The sequence below is a fragment of the Muscardinus avellanarius genome, assembly GCF_963383645.1.
Source record: "Muscardinus avellanarius genome assembly, chromosome: 17".
Classification (NCBI taxonomy): Eukaryota; Metazoa; Chordata; class Mammalia; order Rodentia; family Gliridae; genus Muscardinus; species Muscardinus avellanarius.
Genome location: NC_137803.1, coordinates 28,404,603 through 28,428,387, shown reverse-complemented (window position 1 = coordinate 28,428,387; position 23,785 = coordinate 28,404,603). Strand labels below are relative to the sequence as shown.

General features: G+C 38.8%; 1 protein-coding gene across 1 annotated transcript; it reads right to left on the bottom strand.

Moving 5' to 3' along the window:
* Positions 1-721: 721 nt before the first annotated feature.
* Positions 722-23,708, bottom strand: HDHD2 (haloacid dehalogenase like hydrolase domain containing 2; the record flags this gene model as incomplete). Its single annotated transcript, XM_080714274.1, has 6 exons — positions 722-825; positions 3,175-3,238; positions 5,551-5,767; positions 16,721-16,805; positions 19,937-20,145; positions 23,608-23,708. The coding sequence occupies 6 exons, from the start codon at positions 23,706-23,708 to the stop codon at positions 722-724; spliced, it is 780 nt and encodes a 259-aa protein (XP_080570400.1).
* Between the last annotated feature and the right edge of the window lie 77 nt (positions 23,709-23,785).

The following is a 23,785-nucleotide window of genomic DNA, read 5'->3' as shown; positions in this document are numbered from 1 at the left end:
AAAACAACTGTTACACAGTATAATAGGTATTTGCAATGAATAGGTTATTAATGGAAATATTATTTTAAATTAAAATCAGGTTCTAAATTTAAATTAGTCACCTCTGGCTAATGAAGAGAAAAGGAAGTCACCCGTGTTGGGAATACAGTAGAAAATCTAGTTTTCAACATCTGTTAAAGCAAACTCCCTGGATCACTTGGGTCTGAGGGACAGTTCATTTTGCTGCTTCTGTCTGGCTCTACTTGGCACTTCTGCTGGGTTTCACAGTTGAACTCAATATCCAAACATCAGGCTAACATACCTTTAAATGCATTACTCTATCATTTAAAAACCACCACTCAGCTTTATTCACAGTCTGAATCCCCCTCCCAGTTCCCAATAAGGAGACAAGCAGAGAATATGGTGGTTCCCTGCAGGAGCTTCTCCCTCCCAGCCTGCGAACCTGATGAATATTTTAAAAGAAATGACATAAAATCTCAGCTTCCCTTATCTTTGGGTTTCATCTTCTTTTACAAAACAAAACAAAAGGTATTAGCAAGGCTTAGTGGCTGGATGCAATTCAATCCCTTTCTTTCTAATTAATGCACAATAAAGGACAGTTTAAAAAAAAAAAAAAACCACCATTGCGCTGAGTGGTGCGTGTCTACTGATGCCAGAGTTAGTAAGGGACCATTTCAGATAATGGAAGATGTGCTTCAAGTTGCTTCACCTTTGCACGGGTTCACAGGAGATGCTGCAGAATGTGGTCCACAGCCTGAGGGAAGCTCTCACAAGTTAAGTAGGGAGGTGGGTTAATTTTTTCTTCATCTGCGGCTCTGTATTTCCCTGAAATGAAAGTGAAGCCGTTGAACAAAGGCCATTGCTAGAGTGTGAAGCTAATCATGTCCTGTGAGCGCCGGGGCCAGCACCCTCAGAGCCACGAGGACCCAGGATCCACGTCTTAAGCACCTTTCACTAAGACTTCACGATGCAAGAAGGCAATCCAAAAAAGTCACATTCGGCATTTCCCCCAGGCTCTCTGGTCTTTCACAATTGGCAGACACAGGTACTGGGGTCCTATCACAGGAAGGCTCCCTTTAAAACACAGCGAATTGGATCATTTTCTCCCCTTCCCCAAGGCCCAAAGAGAGGAATAGTGAATAAATCAATGCTTTTAGATGTCCAGACCCAGGAGGGTAGAGGCCTTCTCAGCTCCCGAGGGTGACTGGAAACAGCAGGTGCTGCTGACACTTGGGGGCCCTGGGAGCCTGGCAAATGAGAGTGCCAGGTAGGGAGGTGGAGTGATGGGCGCCCACAGACTTGAGGAAGGTAGGGAGTTGGAGTGACGGGCGCCCACAGGCCTGGGGCAGGTAGCACAGGCTGCACCTGACTATCTCTTGTGACCAGACAGTGAGCTAGTCTACTAGAGTCAAAATACTGTATTAGCTGAAGTTCGTTCCTTTTTCCTAAAGTTATTTTAGATATCATATAGAAAAAATCTAATTTTGGTGCAGAAAATACTTGCTAACCATTGGGGGGGCCACTGGTGATCAAACTCAGGGACATTCTACCTCTAAGCTACACCACCAATCCATCCACCCTTCCTTCCTCCCTTCCCCTCTGCCTCTCCCCTCCTTCCCTCCCTCCCTCTCTCCTTCCCTTTCTTCCTTCCGTCCATCTCACTAAGTGGCTGAGGTTGCCTCAAACCTGTGATCTTCCTATCTCAGCCTCCCAAGTACTGGGATTACAAGCATTCACCATGATGCCTGACTCTTCCTTAATTACCAAAAATGATAACTGAGGCTGGGTATAGTGGTGCATGCTTGTAATCCCAGTACTTGGGAGACCAAGACGGAAAGATAGTAGGTTCAGAACCAGCCTCAGTAACTTAATAACTCTTAGCAACCTAGTAAAACTCTGTTTCCAAAAATAAAAAAATAAAAAGGGCTGGGAGTGTAGTTCAAATCCCCAGTACCACAAAAAACAGTTAAGTGAAAAGAAAAAAGGTTTCTGTGTGTGTGTGTGTGTGTGTGTGTGTGTGTGTGTGTGTGTGTGTGTTTATATATGTATTTTTGGTACTAGGGATTGAACCTAGGGGCATTTTACCTCCAAACTACACCCCCAACTGTTTTTATTTTAGTTTTTTTTGAAAGAGGGCCTCGCTAGCTAAGAATGGTAGCTTGTAATCCCAGTACTTGGGAGGCTGAAACAGGAGGATCATAGGTTCACAGCCAGCCTCAGCTACTTAATGAGGCCCACCGCAACTTAGTGAGACCCTGTTTAAAAATAAAGAATAAAAAATAGGGCTGGGGTATAGCTTGGAGGTAGAATGCCCTGGGTTTAATCTCTAGTACCACGTGCACACACACAAAAAAAAAAAAGGAAGAAAGAAGAGAGAAAGAGCAAAATAAAGCAAGAAAGGAAAGGAAGGAAGGAAGAAAAGAAGGGAAGAAAGAAGAAAGAAAGGGTCTTGCCAAGTTGCTGAGGTTGGTCTCGAATCTGCAATTCTCCTGTCTCAGCTCCCCAAGTACTGAGATTACAAGTGTTCACCACCTGCCCAGCTGTATATAATTCTTTTTTTTTTTTTTTTTGGCAGTACTGGGGATGGAACCCAGGGACATTCTACCTCTGAGCTATAACCCCAGCCCTATTTTTTTATTCTTTATTTTGAAACATGTTCTCACTGAGTTGCAAGGGCCTCACTAAGTAGCTGAGGCTGTCCTAGAATCCGGATCCTCCTGTCTCAGCCTCCCAAATGCTGGGATTACAAGCGTGTGCCACCACACCTGGCTTATAATCTTAATGCAAATTAACACAGAGGATCAGAGCACTTAGCTGGCCAATTCCTAAATTAAAGGTCAACTTCACCATGTTATAGCTGGTGCAAAAGTAAAGGGCATTTCACAGAACATGCCAATCCATGGTCCCTCGCTCCATTCCCATGTGTGAGCTGCCTGGTTATCTTTGGGTAAGCATTGTAACGTCTCTAGCCCTAATCCTCTGAGCTTTGTACATAATGGGCGGTTCGCCCACTGCTTTTTCTCTGTACTCTTAAACCCATTTCATTGTTGCATCACAGTGGAAAGAGAATAAAGTGCCTGGGGCTCTGCCACTTCTGCAAAGGCTGTTCTTTTGGCAGCTGTTAGTTAACTCTATCATCTTATTTTTGAAAAGGCATATACAGAAGACACATACCAGTTTTCACCAAGATGCCCAGCATGCCAACATTCTGAGCCCCTCCAACATCATCCCTGCAATCCTAGAAAAGCATGAAAAGGCACTTAGTTCAGAGTCTGTAGTGAGTTTGCCAACAAACCCAGCCCATGCTCCTTTAGGCTGAGATGGCCACCTGGAATCCTGTACTGTTTTTTCTTAAAATGAAAGAGGAGAAGGGGGAAAAGGGTGACTCCATATGTCATACTCTAAGGTAGTGAGTTATGTTTGGAAAGCTCTGCCAAGGCAGAAGGCGTATACCTGAGTAAGGAACCCCAGTACCTGAACAGAGATCAGAGATAAGTTTTTGTGTGTTGCTGCACATACACCTACCTCCTCTTAAAACTGCATTTGGCAGCTTGTAAGCGGAATAAACCAGTTGTGGACAGTGAATGAACTAGACTAAAAGATGGCTTTTCTGTGGCCCATGTACTGTAGTATCCTTCCCTTTCCATCCAATTATTCACACAGGCAGGACCAGGTCAAAGTAATGTCCTTTAACAGACCTTGACTATCTGCTGTTCTTTACTCAATTTGGAATCACAAGACAGTTTTAAAAGGGAGCTTCTCTGTCCACTTCTCATTCAAGACAGGAATAGATATACTTGCACAGGGCTGCACCTGTAATCCCAGCACTTGGGAAGCTGAGGCAGGAGGATCACCTGAGCCCAGAAGTTTGAGGCCAGCTTGGACAACATAGTGCAACCCCTCTCAAAATGACAAAACAACAAAAACAAAGCATACACATACTTGGTTGACTGTAATGATGAATGCAAGGTAATTAAAACTCTAAGGCCTGGAACAAACATCAAGAAAATCAATCCTGCCATCTTATATCTATAAGCAGGATTCACTGAAATCATGCCTGAATAAAAGGTTTTTTTTTAATAATACTATTCAACAATCGCCCTTGGAAGTAAGTTTCAGAATGTCAAAAATCTTCATTCAAGGTTTAACTTAAAGTTTTTTTCTATTGGAGATAATTTGCCTCATTGAAGAAATGGGGATGGGGAAAAGGAGAGAGAAGGGAAATGGGAAAATGTCAAGGAGGGAAAACTGTCCTTCTCTTAGCTACAAACAACCCTGCATACAGTGAGCACAGTTGTCTCAAGTCCTCCCTCCTCTTATCCTGTTCTAGTCCAGCATCTCCTGGAATAAAGAATTCTGAAGTCTCTGGCTCCAGATAGCTACTTCTCTAGTGATGCCAGCTAAGGGACTGCCAAGAGAAAGAGGTGTGACTGAAAATATGGTTTTTCAAAATATGACCAAGCTCAATGATCAGCCCCACTATAATAGAGGTAAAAGATGTCAACAGGAGGATTGAAAAATCTCCACCACTGTGAGCTAAGATACTAGGCAAGAGTCCAGAGCCCGAGGTCTACATCCAGATGTGGTAGCAAACAGCTACGGAAATCACAGATTTGCCTCTCTGGCTTGTTTTCTAGGCTGTAAAATAAGGAGGTTTGGAGCGGAGCAAACAGCCTTTTTTTTTTCTTCTTCTCTGTGGTGGTACTAGGGATGAACACAGAGGCATTCTACCTCTGAGCTATACCCTCAGCTCAATTTATTTTCAAACAGGATCTCTCTGGATTGATGAGGATCTCACTACTTGTTGAGGCTCTTCTTGAACCTGAGATCCTCCTGTCTCAGCCTCCCAAATATTGGGATTAGAGGCGTGTGCCACCACACCCAACTGAGTAGACAATCTCAATGGCTGTTCCAACTTGACATGTTGTTGCATGCAAATTGAAACAGACCCTTGCCACACCAACTTACCATGGGACCCGTGCTTGTCAGCTCTTTTCCCACTACAGCATGCATAGGAAATAGTGTTTGACCAGCATGCTGGGCATACTGACAAGGTAATCACAGACAGTGGTGACCAGCCAGGGCTTCTAATCACCCAGGCAGCCCTGCCACTCAAAGGGCTCAGGTGATCAATATTGTTAGCTAATTTGTGATGCAGACTGGGCTATTCTTCCACAAAAAAAAATGCTAAGAAAAAAATCACTAATAGTAGAATTCTTAGGAAAAGGTTATTCTTTGCCTGTGTAATACTCAAAATATTTTAGATTGCATAGAAATTTTCTTCAGAAAGATAGGAAGCATATAACTGACCTGCAATATAAAATGTTTCCCCCAAACTATATATGGGCCCATCGCACTATGGAGAAATGTCAGGAATGATTAAAGTTTCAGCTCTGTAAAAGAATACCATCAACTATCTATGGGGAAGATCTCTTTAAAGGGTGGCCACTAATACAAAGAGAAAGACTGCTCCCATAAATCAGCACTTTGGAGCTGGATCTCCTAGCATGCCGGGTGAGCTCAGAGCCTCTCCTGGGTTCTTCTACTTACATCTCCTATCATGACAGCCTCCTCAGGTTCACAGCCAGTGTCCCGCAATGCTTCCAGAAAGAATGTCTTCTCTGGCTTTCCCACTACGGTGGCTTTAGTGTCCGTGGCATATTCTAAAGCAGTTACAAATGGTCCAGGCCCCAGGGCTAAGCCATCTTTCCTCTTGTAATACCTGGCCTTGTGGATTGCTATCAGAGGTGCCCCATCCAGGAGTAATCTAGAGAGATGAAGAAAACGGAAGTTAGCATAAAGCAAGGCTTACATGACTGGGGGAAAAATGTCAGATTTACAAAGTGGTTTATTCACACAAAACAAATAGTTTATTAACTTTTAATGACTTGCTGTCTTCTAATGAATTCACAAAGAACTGCTGGGAATTAGACTCAGATACACTAAAGAAACGTGATAGATTATTAAATTGGGATTGCTTCAACCTTTTACCTTTGGTGGTTTCAGACACTTTACTCACATCACAAGGGAAAGAGAAATACAAGAACTAACGCTAAATAAGGCACTCAAGGGAAGAAGTTTAACTGAATGAGATGAGTTGCTCCAACCTTCCCTAATGTAAGCAGGAGGCTCCTGAGCCTCCGACAGTACTACATGATCATTACTGCGTGACGTATGAAGCGCACTCATGAAACGCTTCAATTCCTGTTTCTTCTATTCCAAAGTGCAAGTTTCTTTTTACTTTAGAAATTTAGTAGAGGATTTTACCGTTTCTGCTTGTAACTTTACCTTTTGACTGCTTTGACACTGCAAATCAGGCCGTCTTCTTGATGCACACACTAACAAGTCCCTCTCTTTGTCCTGAAATGGAGCAAACTATACTCGCATACCAAGCAAGAGGTGTAAAGAGTCTTCCTATCAGTTTGATAATCAGATTCTACATATAGCTGAGGGTCTTCCTCAGTAACTCAGGCAAAACACGACACATCTCCATGAACTTGATGCTCATGTTCCAACCCCCAAATCTGCCACCCACCATGCTGCCATTAGTCCCAGAGCAGAGGCAGTCATGCACTAATTACCTAATAGAATGCAGGACATGATATATGTCTTAACCTGCTTTCAACCAATAGAATAAATGACCTCACTAGCTTAATTTACTTTAAGTCATCTACTTAGTTAAAATATTTAGTATGTGCACGGAGGAAGAATTCATCACATCTTACCCTTCACAATTATGAGTAATTAAGCGCTCAACTATGAAGCTGCTAAATTATTCTTGTCAGTGGGCATGGAAATAACTTCCTGTGGGAGATGCAGAATTCAGACATTTAGGATTAAATATTTTATTAAGTAAAAACCAACACTGGACTATTATAGGGGCTTACTGTTAGTTACTACAAATTGTTCACAGCACAGGACAGATCTTTCAAATGTATTTGTTAATACTAATACAAATTTATTTCTGAAAGCTGGTCTTGAAACCCAGCAGTAGAAAGCCTGCAAAGCCCTTCTGCTGGCCTTAAAGGACCACAGTTGATGGCAATGAGACAGTGATGGGTGATCCATCTATCTCCCTCACCCCACTCCACTCCCAACCCCATTTATTTGCTTCTCTACCACGGAACTGGAATTCTTTATGCAACAGACCTCAAAACTGCTTTCCACTTATATAGCTAAACTAAAAACTCACTTGATTTAGCATTGTTAATATTTTATTATATATTAACTGGGGATAAGACTTATCAGCTTGATTGATGTGTGTACTTAGTTCCAGGCAGTACTTTAGTGCCTTCCCTGGAAGGGCTGAATCTGTGGGTTCCTGCGCACTTCTCTCAGTGGGAGCTGGTACGGCACTAGGCTGCAGGAGAGGAGCAGCAGCTCTCAGGGAAGTGGCTCCTACCTCACTGTTCTCTGCACAACAAAAGCTTCACTGGATCTTGGAAGAGCTTGTGTGTATTAGAAAGGACTGAAAGGTAAATGTTCTCTAGGACACAGGTTAAAAGATCTTTTATAGTATATATATATATATATATATATATATATATATATATATATATATAAAATCTTTTACAGTTATATATGTATGTATTATCAAAAACAGACATTCCAATACTTGAATTTTGTACTTTCTATACAGGCAACGAAGGATTGGTTGTTTTTGTTGCCAGAAACAATATATTAGTAGGAACTCTTTTAAAAAATTTCTAACTATAAGCCTAAGAGTTTTCTAAGCCTAAAAATTTTCTAACTATAAGAAGTGTAAGAAGCAAGGAAAAAAAGGTAAAAGATAAGTAAATAGAAGTCCAGGTATCAAAATCTCTGGCTGTAAATTCCAGTTGGCAAAGCAGGAGCAAGGCCACAACAGAAAAATCTTCGGCAGAGCAATAAAAGAAGAGCTGTGGGGATAATTTAAATTCAGAGCCACAAACTACAAAGGCACAGCCCCCAAGTCCAACATGCCCTGTTTTACAGAAGAGATCATGCAGACATGTTGGCTGAACTCAATTATACCACCCAGGGAGAACTAGAACCAGTCCTGGAACCTGGAATTTCTGAAAACCAATCTAGTATTCCTCCAAGCACACTTCACTATCTTTCTAAATCATTCTCTAGTAGTGACCAACCTGACACCATTTCTGCAGAAGATGGAGCATGTGGAGATGAAACGAGCCTGCAGCTTAAGTAACCACCAGGCACTCTCTATATGTCCAATATAACTAGGGAGTCTCTCACCCCACTCCCCCAAAATATCCCCCCTGCATTTTTTCATTTCATTAAATTCATCCAGTTACTTAAGCCAGAAACATAGTAGTCATACTTGATTTCTTACTTTCTCCCACCATCCCTGTATCATTAACAAATCCAAGTGATTTCCAATTTCAAAACAAATATTAAAATATCTCAATACTGCCTTACTCCCTCACCCTTACTTCTGCAATAGCCTTCCAACTGGCCTTCCTGCATGCTCTTGCCCTATTATTCCAACCCATTGTACAGGCAATGGTAGGAGTTTTTAAAAGCACTGGCAGGATCGTGTTCCTCCCAGCTTAGATTCCTTCAATCATTCTTCACTGCAAGCAGGATGCCATCCAGTGTCCCCCATGGCCCATGTGGCTGTGCCCCAACTCCCCACCTGCCCGATCTCCATCTCCAGTGTCGTCTCAAGTTGCCTTCCCGATTGTGAGCTGTGTTCTAGCCACCCACTTTGCTCTCATTTCCTGAAAATACTTCACACTCTGCTGCTTCAACCCACATGCATGGTGCTCTCTTCATCTGCATGGTCCATGTACTTTTCCAGGGTTTTCTTCCACTCATTTCACAGTCTTAGCTTAGATGTGAGCACAAAAAAAAATCTTCTCCCAGTCTCCCTACCTAAAAAAAGTGAACTCCCTCCCGGCATTCAATCTCTACGTAATCCCTTTGTTCTCTTCATATCTCTTGCCATCATTTGCAATCCTATCCAACTGTATTCGGTCTGTTTTCCTCACTAGAAAACAATCTCTACAATGCCTTAAAAACAAAAAGGCGGCTAGGCATGGTTGCCCATGCCTATATTCCCAGTATTTGGGAGGCTGAGACAGGAAGACCACAGGTTCAAAACCAGCCTCAGCAACTTAAGAGAGATCCTGTTTCAAAACAAAAACTAAAAAGGACTGGGAGTGTAGCTTGGAAGTAGAATACCCCCAGGCTCGATCAACAGTGCCACCAAAAAACAAACAACCAGAGAGGAAAAATAAAAGGCCTATTACTGCTCACAAAATGGTTATTGAGTAAATTAGTTAATGGATTAACTATATGCCTCAGTATCCTACTATATATATGGGTAATAATACTATGTTCCTTGGAGATCATGGAGAGAAGATGCTACATGCAGACCTTTTCATAATATGTCTGACAAAAATGATGCAAGACATACAGTATCTACACTATTTAAAATAGGTACATCTTGGGAGGCTGAGACAGGAGGTGGCAGACTCGAGGTCAGGCTCAAAAACTTAAGGAGATTCTCAGCAACCTAACAAGGCCCTGTTTCAAATAAATAATATTAATATTGATAATAATAATGATAATAATAATAAAAGGGTTAGGGGTATAGGTTGGAAATAGAATCAACCTTGGTTCAATCCTCAATACAAAAAAAAAGGTACATCAAATCATGTCACATTTTGGGCCTCAGTTTCAAACGAAGGTGCTAAACTAGATCAGGGCTTTTCAATCTCAGCTCTACTAACGTTTTTGATAATAAAATGCTGTCCCATAAATTAGAGGAAGATTAGCAGCACCTTTCTTTATCCATCAGATGCTAGTAGCACCTTTCTCCTTCAGTTAAAAAACCAAAAATGTCTCCAGACACTGCCAAATGTTCCCTCGATGGCAAAATTGTTCCGAGCTGAAAACCACTGAATGAGACAATTGCCTAAGTATTATCATTCAATATAATTAATACCGATCAACCTACAAACACAAACTACCAAAAGTGCAAAATGAAACAACACTGAGATAGGCACTGCACCACACACCTGTAATCCCAGTGACTTGGGAGACTGAGCCTTGTTTCAAACTAAAAATAAGGCTAGGGGTGTAGCTCAGATGAAAAATGCCCCTGGGCTTAATTTCCAGTAAAACACACACACACACACACACACACACACACACACACACACACACACACCACTGAATCACAAAAAAGTATCAAAAGAAATCTCCACTAATATTTAATTGAAACCCCCAGAATACCTCCCAATGTCACATTGGCAAAGCAATTATTTCATTAGTTACTAAAAACATGGAATGAGATTTTAAGGACTAAATGTTTCATATGAAATAAAAATCTTGTAAGAATACTATATATTCAGAGAGGAAGATGAAATTTAAATTTTAAAAAAAGATCTAAGACAAACTCAACTATTTCTGGTTACAATCAGAAGTCAAAAGCAAATACATTCAAGTAGCTTTATGACCTGGTAAGAAATACTGAAAATGGTGAAATATTAAAGTTGTATCCTTGAATCCAGAAATAAGATAAGACTCTCTACTATCACCACTTCTATTTACAGTATACCACCAGTACTGTACTGGTGGTCCTGGCAGTGTAATAAAGCAAGAAAAATAAATGCAAATATTAGAAAGAAATGAAGTTGTTATTATTTGTAGATATCACATCTACATCATTTGTAGATGTCTATGTAGAAAATGCAACCTGAAAGATTCTATAAATTGTTAGAATTAGCAAGTACTAGGAAATGAAACTGACCAAATTATGTTATGTACATGTACAAATGTCACAATGAATCCATTGTGTATAATTATAATGTATCAGCAAACTGATTTAAATAATTAGCAAGAAAATGTAAGAAGAATGCTAGATACAAGGTTAAGAGATAAAAAAAGTAATGACATTTCTATGTATTAGCAATAGCAGTTAAAAATAAAACTTTACAAAGTACCATTTAAAAAGGCATCAAACAAAGCCAGGAGTGGTGGCGCACGTTTGTAATCCCCATGCTTGGTAGGCTGAGACAGGAGGATCACACAGGTTCAAAGCCAGCCTCAGCTACTTAGTGAGGCTCTCAGCAACTTAGTGAGACCCTGTTTCCAAATAAAATATAAAAATAGGTCTGGGAGTATAGCCCGGAGGTAGAAAGCCTCTAGGTTCCACACCCAGTACCACACACACACAACCCCCCCCACCTCCCCGGCATCAAACAGCCGGGTGTGGTGGCGCACGCTTGTAATCCCCGCACTTGGGAGGTGGAGACAGGAGGATCCAGCAGATTCGAAGCCAGCCACACTGGCTTAAGAGACTCTGTTCCCAAATAAAATATAAAATAGGTCTGAGAGTATAGCCTGGAGGTAGAAGGGTTCCATCCCCAGTACCACCACCCAAAAAAAAAAAAAAAGGCATCAAACAACATGAAACACAAGGATTAATTTAACAAAACACTACTAACTATGACACATACTCTAAAGACCACAAAACATCGATTAAAGAATGTAAAAAATAAAAACACAAATAAACGGAGATACAGTTCATTTTCATAGATTGGAAGACACATTATTGTTCTGATATAACTTCTATCCAGATCCACAAATAGAAGTTATCAAATTTATACTGGTATCAAATTTCCTAAATTGCTTAGGCTGACCTGGAACCTGTGATCCTCCTGTCTTGGCCTAGGTACTAGGACTATAGGTGTGTACCAACGTTCCAGGCTTCCTACAGCTAATCATTTAAGGTAAAATAATAGAACCCACAGGAACATGCCACCTCGCCTGGCCCCACAGAAGTATTTATTTGAGCTGTGCTGCTACACTGTTCTGAAATTCCTCATGCCCAGCACTCTAAATATTCAGAAGAGAACCAGGAGTTACCACATATATGCACAGTAATAACAAAGGCCATTACTGTTGATTTTCTTCCTCTCTTTCTCTTAGTCCTTTGCTAAATAATTAAATATACTGGAGTAATTAAACTTGTTATTTTTTCTTGAGGGATGCCCCCAAGCAAACAATCTCATGTTCAGCAGAAACAATTTATGATAAGAATGTCCTGCCCCCAAACCAAAAAACACTGAAATCTGCACATAGCTGATGTCTGGAGGACCCTCAGCCTTTTAACAATTATAGGAGAGACATCATTAACAAAGCTTCAAAGCATCGTTCTTAAACAACCTTCACCTGGGCATTTAAATGTAAAGTTGTGATGCCCCCCCTTTTTTGCGATACTGGGGGGTGGAACCCAGGGGCATTCTACCTGTGAACTACACATCCAGCCCTACTTTTTGTTCTTTTCATTTTGAAACAGGGTCTCACTAGGTTGCAAAGGGCCTCATTAAGTAATAGCTGAGGCCAATGCAAACTGTGATCCTCCTGTCTCAGCCTCTCAAATTTTGGGATTACAAGATTACAACCGTGTACCACCACACCTGGCTGTGATAACCTTTATCTTCAGGTACAATGGCATTCTAATAAGCTACTCTGTAAGCTGGAGAGCAGTTGCTCTTAAGAGGAAAAAAAAAAAAAAAAAAAAACCTTGAACTTTTTCTAGGTTAAGCAACCCATGTAGTTTTCTCCCAAAACTATTGATCTGGCAGCTATACCTCTAGAAAAAAATTAAGGAAAAAATATTACTACTCAACAAGCATGTTCTCAGAAGTTTAAAAACTAATTTAAAGAACCTGGAAAACCCCAAATAGGAAACTCATGGTTAAACTATTGTTTCTTAAAATAGAATATGCTATAGGAATAAAACATCTTAGAATAATATGTAAGAATGTAGAAAAATGCATAATATATTGTTGGGCTTTTAAAAAGTAAAGTCACCACATAGTCTATATAGGGTTAACATTCCTAGTTTTGCATAAACATGCATACACATAGAAATATACTAGCGATATGCTAAAATGTTAATGGTGGTTCTCTTTAGGTTGCAAGATTAGGTAATTTATTTTGAGCATTAAAAATTTTCAACAATGATGACACATTATTTTTTTATTTTTATTTTTTTGCAGTACTAGGGATGGAATCCAGGGGTTTTCTACCTCCGAGCTACACCCTCAGCCCTATCTTTTATTCTTTATTTTGAAATAGGATCTCATTCAGTTGCAAAAGGCCTAAGTAGCTGAGGCTGTCCACGAATGGTGATTCTCCTGTCTTAGCCTCCCAAATGCTGGGATTACAAGTGTGCACCACTACGTCTGGCTTGACAACACATTGCTTTTTGAGATTAGATATTTTTTAGTCCTGATAATATTAAGTCTAGGTTAGATTATTAAGTGAGCTATTAGGTAGTCTTCTCCCTAACAGTGATCAAATTTAATTATAATTGATCCATTACCTAAATACTTAATAGATTTCTTACTCGGATCAGAGGATTAAAGAAGACCTTACTATAAATTAATAAAAAATGAATGAACTAGAGCTATCGATATATGTATTAATGAATTACACAATATTTCTAGGGAAGAAAGCAGATTGATGAACATAAGTCAAATAAATAACACTATATACCATTTAGGTATACCTACATATATTATAAAGTGTAAGGAAATGCATGAAAATGAGATCACTAATTCATAATCCCATTATTTATGAAAATTGGGGAGGTATTTGTAGGGGCTATTAAATTATTGAAAATGTTATTCTGTGTGTGTGTGTGTGTGTGTGTGTGTGTGTTTTCCTGGAGCTAGCATCCAGGGATGCTCTACCTCTGAGCTATACCACCAGCCCTTTTTACTATTTGAGACAGGATCTTACTAAATTGCCCAGGCTTGCCTCAAGCTTGTTATCCTCCTGTCTCAGCCTCTCAAGTACTGGGAATACAGGCACACAGCACCACTCCTGGCTAAAAATGACTACTTATTAAAATAAAATAGTTGATTGGTATATGAGCATCCATTATATTATCTTTTCATTAGGTAAGAAAAAACAATGGCTCCTAGGATATGGATGTTTTAGACATAGAAATCTAAACCCAAATCATATTTATTCTTATAACAGGTTTATATCCTTCCCCAAAACCAATTCTTTAAAACTGTTCTAAATTTCATTCAAGCATTTAAGACATATTTATATATATGCACGATGCACAGCACATATCCACTGCACTGCGCACTTCTGGGGGGCTTGCCCACTGAAAACACAAGTGAGTAAGAGGCAGTGTAATACGAAGGCTGATATATCTGCCTTGATGCAAATGCCCCTGAAGCCAGCATTCAAGGCAGCTATGCAACGAGCTTTAACATCCAATGTTTATTCTCATTATCAACCTGAATAGTAATTTAATTGGTGGTTCATTTGAGATGTCTATATTTGCCTCATACAATCCAAACAGCTGCAGTCATTGGTTAAAAGGCACAGTCTCTGTGGAAACATCAATATGCAAAGAAGGGCGAGACCTAAAATCCTTGTTAACTCTCCATCCAGCTGTTAAGTGCATTTGTGAAATTAGAGTTGACCTATAAGTACACCATAATGCTTTAAAATGTGGTGTTTAAAAAAATCAATATGGTTAGGAAAGTATACTAATTAGACAGCATCCGAGCAATTACAAAGTCAGTATTATGTCAACATACATTTTTATTGCTATGAGTCTAGTATTAATCTCAGACTAAGACCTCCCAACTTCCTATTAAATATGTCCTTCCCAAATTATTAGCTAAAAATCAATCAATACCTTCTCTTGAATTCTGTGGTTAAAGGAATGAATAAAAGAACAGCAGAAGTAAGTAATAATGCAGGTTCTCTATTTCAAATAAAATTGACTTTAGTATAACTGTAGGACTTACTTAGGGAGCAGATAGGAATTCCCTCAAGAACTAAAGCAGGATAATTAGAGTAGTTAAAGCAAAAGAAATGTTTAATATCATATGCTCTAATGTACATTTTCAAGCAGTCTGGCATAGCAGTGGATGTCCAGGCAATAACTACAGCAAAACAAAAGCTTGAGGAGCACAGCAACCTAAAGAATCACAAGCAAAAGTGCATTCAGTAGTTGTGATTTCCATTACCTGGGCATCTGAGCTGACCAGGCTGTGCACATGAGAAACGGTGGCCACATAACATAGCCATTTTTTTGTTTTTGGGTGGTACTGGGGTTCCTGGAAGCCCTTCTACCTCCAGGCTACAGGGTCTCCTAAGCCAGAGAGGCTGGCTTCAAACCTGCGCAATCCTCTTGTCTCCGCCTCCTAAGCACGGGGATTACAAGTGTGCACCACCACGCCAGGCTCTAACATAGCCATTTTTAAGATCAAGAGCAAACAAAGTAACCACAAGGTAACCAAATGTGTGAACGCGCGCGTGCACACGTGTGTGTGTGTGTGTGTGTGTGTGTGTGTGTGTGTGTGTGTTACTGGGGACTGAAGCCAGGGGCATTCTACCTGCAAGCTATACCTCCAACTCTATTTTTATTCTTTATTTTGAAACAGGGTCTCACTAAAATACAGAGGGCCTCACTAAGTAACTGAGGCTGGCCACAGACCTGTGATCCTTGCGTCTTAGCCTCCCAAGTACTGGGATTACAAACGTGGGGCCACCAGGCCTGGGTCCTATTACTGTGTTTTAAAGATTCCTACAAATAATCTGATTATATACCAATAAATGAATTCTACATAAAGTATACGTTACAATGATTCTTGTAGATCCTTGCACTCATAAGAAAAATGATATTTTTGTATTTTCTTATAGTTAAGTATTAAAAATTTACTAGACCATTAAATATAACATTAAAAAAGCTAACTTAATATATCCCCATACACATTTTGAACTATTTTCTTGTCATAATCTCAAAGGTAAATCACACTGTTTAGTGGTTAGATAAGAAATGAAAAGCAAGAAAGGAAAACTTCAAAAAGTTACAATCTCACTCTGGAGCAGATTTGCAACTAAACTCTGATCCAATTAATATTTGGAAACAGCAAAAAGCTGATGTAGGTGAAATGCACATACTGACTGGAGATTTATAAGATCTTATGCTAACTATGACTCTACCAACAACCGTCTCCACTTAGATGTATCAGGCCGAAAAGTCCGAACCAGTCACTATTTCCTAAAGCCCAAAGAGAGTGCACTCTGTCTCACTTGCTGAGGCTAGAAATCTGGAAGTTCTCCTAGACTCCCTTTTCTTCACCCCACCAAATCAAATCATCTAGTAAGTCATGTGGACACTACCCCAATCTATTTTTCTTCAGTCCTCCTGCCACTAGTCCTCCTGCCATTATTCCAGTTCACATTATCAGTAGCACTCACTGAGTACTTTCTTTGAAAGTATGGTCAAATGTGCAACTCTTTTCCGTAGCCTGGATTTTCCTGAAAGGAGAATCACATTTATTGTTTTAGGTAGATTAACCTACATGCTACTTTCTTTTAGAGATTAGCAATGCTAGTGGAGAATCACAGGAGTAATAATAAAAGATGAAACTGCTAGCTTTAAGTGTTGCAACTTTATTATGACTTTCTGCTCCAGAATATTGATTCTATAAACCATAAAAACCCCAATGATCATCACATTTTAACATACTGATCATTAAAAGAAAACCTAAAATAGTAACAATACTATCCAATGTTGACCTTGAAGTGATTTGTCAAGATGTCTGTCCTCATGTAAAATCTAGGAATACAGAAAGTACAATCCATAAAACCTTATGTGACAAAGACTAAAGAAGAAGAAGAAAAAAAAGAGAGAGTACGTTAGCAGATGAAAATGAAGAGCTGGGCTTACCGGAATGCTTGATTCAGAACTTGATAATGAAAATGATCTGGTGCCAATCCTACGACCACAGCATTAGGATTATTTGTTTGTACTCCTGGGAATGGAAAAAACATAATTGTTAAAAAAAATTGCAATTAAGAACAATGCCATATTTCATAACAAGTTAGTTTTAGTCAATCAAATGGACATTTTTATTGTAGCCATAATTAGAAGTTTAAGAGAAGCTGGGCATGGTGGTACATGCTTGTAATATAAGCATTTGGAAGGCTGAGACAGGAGGATGGTGGCTTGAGGCCAGCCTCAGCTATTTAGTGAGGTCCTTTGCAACTCAGCAAGACCCTGTTTCAAAATAAAGAATAAGCCAGGCGTGGTGGTGCATGCTTGTAATCCCCACACTTGGGAGGCTGAGACAGGAGGATCACATGGGTTCAAAGCCAGCCTCAGCTACTTAGTGAGGCTCTCAGCATCTTAGTGAGACCCTGTTTCCAAATAAAATAGAAAATAGAATTAAAAATAGTGCTGGAAGTATAGCTTGGAGGAAGAATGCCCCTGACCTTCATCTCTAGTATCACAAAGAAAAAAAAAAGAAGCTTAAGAGATTATCTTGCTCACTATGCCTTGGAAGTATAAGAAGATAGAAAGAAACGGAGACACAGAGGAAGGGGTATGAGGGCTTAAGGGTAAGAGAGAGCAATGAGGGAGTAGTCTGCTAATATTGTTCCATAGTCCTCGTACACGGTCTTATAGCTACTCAGTGACTAGAAGATCTGAATTAGAAGTTATAACCTGAATTTCTCAAACAAATAATTTCTAACTTCAAAATGCTTTACTGATTACAATCAACAAGAACAGCCTTGAGCTCCCTATGAGCTATCAGATCAATAGCAACTGATGAGGGACTGAGATCTAAGAGGCAAGGGAAATTAGACTTTCTAATTGACCCAGCTGAGGTTAACACACTCATGATCAACATGGAAAGCACTGCAGATTCTGCAGTTTTGTTCATAAAACCTAATCTACTTTTATTTTCCATGTATTATTTTAAAATTCGAACGTGTTTTAATGCCTTGGTATTTGATAACAGGACTTCAACTACGTCAACCAAACAAGCACATTCAACACTGCAGTTCTTTGAAGTCTGATTAAAAGTTCTGTGAATGATTCACATGCCAATTCTTATTTGCCTCTCTCATTACCTGCTAAGCTTTCCAATTTCCTTCTTACTAGCTGCCATGAGTACTGAGTGAAAGTCTGTTGAAGGAACAAACTATGGTAATATGGTATCATAAAACTGAAGTTTTTTTTAGTCTGAATTCTTTTTATTATCTCTAGCTACTACTAGAGCAAAGATACTTAATACTGGCAAAATTACTTCCATTCCCCTCAAAAATCCATCTAATTGAGTATTTTCATGTATTTAAAAATGTTGCAGGTATAGTCTTCGACTGAGTGATAAAGATTTCTCCCAGACCAAGGATTTTGCTAATATAGCCCAACTAGTCAGGTATGAGTGGTTATATCACCAACTTGATACAGAATTAAAATTTGCTTTTAGCTTGTGTGTGTGTGTGTGTGTGTGTGTGTGTGTGTGTGTGTGTGTGGTACTGGGGTTCCTGGAAGCCCTTCTACCTCCGGGCTACACTCCCAGACCTATTTTTACATTTTTATTTGGAAACAGGGTCTCCTAAGCCAGCGCGCACAGCTGGCTTCGAACCTGCGCGATCCTCCTGTCTCTGCCTCCCAAGCGTGCGCCACCACGCCCGGCTTGCGTTTAGCTTTTAGGAATTGATTTGTTTTATTAGTTTTTAATGGTCTCTTAATTGTATAACATATTTATATTGTTCCAAGTCGAAACTCTGTAACAAGGCACTTTCAGAGAAGGCTCTCCTCTTGAAATCATTCTTCTTTCCTCCCTTCTCCTGTAGGTAACCAGTTTTTTATATTTTCATTTATCTTCCTTTGGCTTCCATTTACCAATTTAAGACACATACATATGTATGTTTATTTTTCTCTCATTTTTCTACACAGAAAAGGTGTACAGTTTTCTGTACCTTACTTTTTACTTAATACATCCTATGAGGATCCCTCCTTATCAGGAGATAGAATTCTTTGTCATTACTTATTTTTCAGCTACAAAGCATGTCATTTTGTGTATATATCATAATTTATTCAACCAATACATTCTGATGAACATTTGGAATGTTTCCAATCTTTTGTTACTACAAATAAGATTGTAATGAATAACCCTGTTCATATGTCATTGTGTATTTTTGTAACTATATCTCAGAGATAGATTCCACAAGTCCAGCTTCAGATGCAATTTTGCTACTTCCTGCCAAATTCTTCTCCATCAGAGTTGTGTTATTCTATATTCCCATCACCAGTCAGATCCTTCTAATACATTTATTTTCAGTTTAATTCAGCCAAAGGTGGTTTCTGGTGTACTTCCTATTAGTACAAGTTTGAGGTTCTGCCCATCTGTATGTTCATGCTCAACTTTCCTAATCATTATTTATAAGGTTTATCACATGGTTTTATAGTAAACATATTCATATTTATTTTTATATTACTTCACTCTTAGTAATAGCTACAAAAGAGAAGCAATGTGGCAAGCCTTCATAAAATTATATTTTCCCATAGTCTGTTAATTTTTTGTAAAACAATTTTATTTTCTCTTGACTGAAAAATATTTCACATACCTTTTAAAATTTATACAATCCAGAATGATATTTATTTTTAAGTGGGGAGATGTGGTTTACCTCATTTAATCAAGTTAAGATTGGCTCCTGGATTGAGGTTTATTATTACTCAAAATAATTCTGACCTGCATTTTGTTCAAACTGTAGATTATGATCCTTTAGTAGATTATGAAATTAATTTGGAGGGCCCTAATTAGCATAAGAATCAAACACACAAATAAGACAAACAGAAAATACAGCATATCTCATAAAGAGTAAATATTATTTAATCTATGTGAACACACACACACACACTCGCATACATGCACATATATACTGGGTTACTATGTAATGTGTTTCCCTTACTGTGAATTATGGTAACAAAAAAAAAACGGTTTGAGAAACACCAATTCAGATTCAAAGTCTAATCAGTACTGTTCACCATTTCAATGGTAACAAAGGGAAATCAGAATAAACATTTATGAATGATTTACAAGTAGATATGAAGAACTCAATTTTAAATATTTCTAATTTTAAGTATTCCCACCTTTGAAATCGGGTAGTGCACGCTCATCAACCAGCAACATGGGCCTGAGTTGTTTTTGCTCTACTAAACTTCTGGCTGCAGTCAGAGATGTGAATATTTCATCTTCAGAGATATCAAACTCCAACTTCTTCAATCTTTCCAACAGATCTTGCTTGCTTTCTTTTGTTGTATTGGTCACAAACCTAACTATCACAGAAGAACCACGTAACCTGAGAGAGTAAAATTCAAAAGTCAACAGGCAGATTTTACATTCTAGCCCCAAAAATCCTTTGATAGAATTGTATCAAATGTCAGAAGATGAAGGATAATTTATTAATTTAAAGAAATCTGGTTTTTCCGATAGAGGACTAATATCTAGAATATACAGAGAACTCAAGAAACTCAACACTAAGAAAACAAAGCATCCAAAAACAAAATGGGCAAGTGAACTAAATAGACACTTCACAAAAGAAGAAATTCAAATGGCCAATAAATGCATGAATAAATGCTCAACATCAAATCAAACTACAAATCAAAACTACCCTGAGATTTCACCTAACTCCAACAAGAATGGCAATCATTCAAAACACAAACAACAACAGATGCTGGTGAGGATGTGGAGAAGTGAGAACTCTAAGACATTGTTGGTGAGATTGCAAATTAGTGCAACCACTTTGGAAAACAGTATGGAGAATCCTCAGAAGAATGGGAACAAATCTACCATTTGATCCAGCAATACCACTTCTAGGTATCTACCCAAAAGAGAAGAAACCAAACTACTAAACTAATACATGTGTATCTATGTTCATAGCTGCACAATTCACCATAGCCAAACTATGGAACCAGCCAAGATGTCCATCAAGAGATGAATGGATTACAAAACTGTGGGATATGTACACAATGGAATTTTACTCAGCCATCAAAAAAAAAAAAAAACTCACATCATTTTCAGGGAAATGGATGGAACTGGAGGACATTATGCTAAGTAAGATTAGTCAGTCACAAAAAAACAAGAAATCAGATGCTTTCCCTAATATGTGAGAGTTAGGGAGAAATGGGTCATAGGAGGAACTCTAGATGAAAAAGGAAATCCTATGGAGGAGCAAACAAGACAACCTAAAGGAGGAGAAAGGAGGGGGGGAAGAGGAAAATCTCTAAAACACACAATGTAGTTAAACATATCGAAGTCAACCACTAAGCCAAGCAAGGGAGGGAGGGACGGGGAGGGAATGGGGTGGGAATTGGGTAGGGGTTAAATCAGTGATGTGTACATGTTGGTACACACAAGTTTTTTACCCCAATATGATGTATGAATATAATGCACCAATAAAAATTAAAAAAAGAAATCTACCTAGAACGCTTATAAATTATCTACACCCTGTAGACAGCTTCACTTTGCAAAGTTGCAAAGTAAAAGTACCATAGCTGCTTCTATCTTCTTTGATGGCTTTCTGTACATTAACTGTCTTTTACTGTAGAGTTTAATAAACAAGTGAACCACCAGTATATTCACAGAATGTACGAGGTGAAAGCTATCTTACAGATTATCTATTGATGCAACCCTCTCTTCTTAAAGGTGAGAAAATCGAGGCCTAAGAAGTTAAGTAACTTGTCAGTTTTAAACAACTAAGTAGCAGTAGGGCTGAGACAAAAATCGTTGGTGTCTTGGGATAGTGTTTGATTGATCTAAGAGAAAGAGGATGCCCTAGACTGTAATTAGAGATGAGCTAAGCCCTTATCAGTTACTAAGTTTATAAGGAGAAACCACCTGGACAACTCAAAGAAACATTCCATTTTTATGGATCAAAATGGGTTTTCCCCTTGAACTAATTTACAAGATGATGTAATACCATGACCTTTTGAAACCTAAACTGGCATTAGAGTACAGAAACAACTCATGATAATCTAACCTTCTTTAAAAATGAAAATAATTTTTATTGCTTCTACTATAGTATTTTAATTAAAATTCTAAAAATAATTTTAATTTAGCTATGATTTAGAAATCTGTATTAATACCCTGTTGCTTTTTATTTTATTCATACCCCCCAAAAACCCACCACAATTTAAAACAAGCAAGCAAACAAAACAGAAAGGAGAATTTTAAGTATTCATCCAAAGAACATTAAATAAATTTATATGATTAAATAATTCACTGTAATCATGATTACCTCTATAACATCTGTGTGGTAGCTTTTCCGCAAAACACATTAAATTTTGTGGTTTATCTCACAAAAGAAACTGATTACATCAACATAACTATTATCCTAAAAATGAGTAAGTATAAATAGAAAATAACCACATCATTTTAATGAGTTTTTCTTTTTTAAAAAAACTTTACACTTTATTCTTCTAACTAGTCCTTAGCTTCCCTTAGTCTGTTTCTACAGAAACCATACTGGAAGCACCAGTGCGGTGACATCTCTGGGAGCGAAGCCTGCCAATGCCTGTGGCACATCAAGGTCCAGGCTCCTGTCCCTCCTGAATGGCAGGCTGTTTCCTGAGCTGCTGAGTGATGTCACTGCTCACCAGAAGTAAAGAAAAAACCTTTTCTTCCAATCTAGAGCAGAGCGCTCATCTTGAAAGCAGCAAGAGCTCTGTCCACAGAAGCACACTCATCAGCAGCCATCAATCCTGCCCCAGAAAGCCTGATGCAGCGCAGGACCGGGTCAGGGAGTGAGAGTACATCCAGCTATGCATCTTGCTTTCTTTTGGCTTTCAACAACACACTGACCACTATTTCTCCACCTATAAAATGAGCATCACGATGCCTATGGACCTGACAGCTTCCAGCTGATGGCTAAAAAATGTACAAGTCTGTAAGAAAGTAAGTCAAGTAAGTCTCTTAGAAAGTAAGCTTTCTGAAAGAGTGCCAAGTCTGTGCCAATCTTTCACCCTTACCCCTGGCATTGTGATTCTTGTCAGTAGATTTTCTGATTAATAGCATACAATGCACATTTTAAGGTTGGAAAATGATAAGCACCAAATGCTAAGTATCGCTGATTTTGAAAACCTCTCTAACATTTTTTAGGATGAAGATGTTTAGTATCAGTTACTAATTCTGTTGTGTTGGTATTTTTTTTCTAGGATACCCAGAAGCAAACATGCGCATTCAATTCACTTGAATACTTTTACCATGTATCCCCAGTTTGTATTCAGAATTGTGTTTAGTACTACAGCTGGAACATCAGAAATATAAGACAGTCCCTAATCTCTGCAAATATTAAAATTGAGTTGATGGGAATAATTCTAAAATTGCAGGTCTAATCAACTTTTACTTGAGCACATTCAATGCTAAATCTTACATGAAGTAGGAGGATGTAGAACTGTGTGTGTGTGCGTGTGTGTGTATGTGTATTTCATTTTGATTTCAGGATTAGTGATTTTTTTCCAATGATATTTATTCCACATTTTAGAATTTTGAGATTTCATCCTCAAATTTACATTATTCTCTTAGAAAAATATACACAAAGAACAAAAAGACTAGAGCAAAAGGCCAAACCTAATAAAGGCTCAGAGAACAATGTGTGGAGAATATTACAGTACATACATCTTCCAGCTAAACCCAAGGCAGCTCCTGTGTATATGGTAAGCTGGTGAAATGCCATCTTAAGCTATCCATTTAGCTAATGATCTGCCTTGGTAAAACAGCACTTACAAACATATTTGTCAGCTGAACCTGGAGGATAGCTTGCCTTTTAAGAGCTTCCTGTGCGCCTGGCACAGCTGCATCTTCAATGTGAAGTGTGCCATTGAGATCTACCAAAACAGCTTTTAATGCACGGCGTGCTGCCATCCTTCATTCCCTAGGAGAGAGCAAATGAAATTAAAAATACAGTTTAGGAAACAATGGACAATTAAAAACTGGTAGGT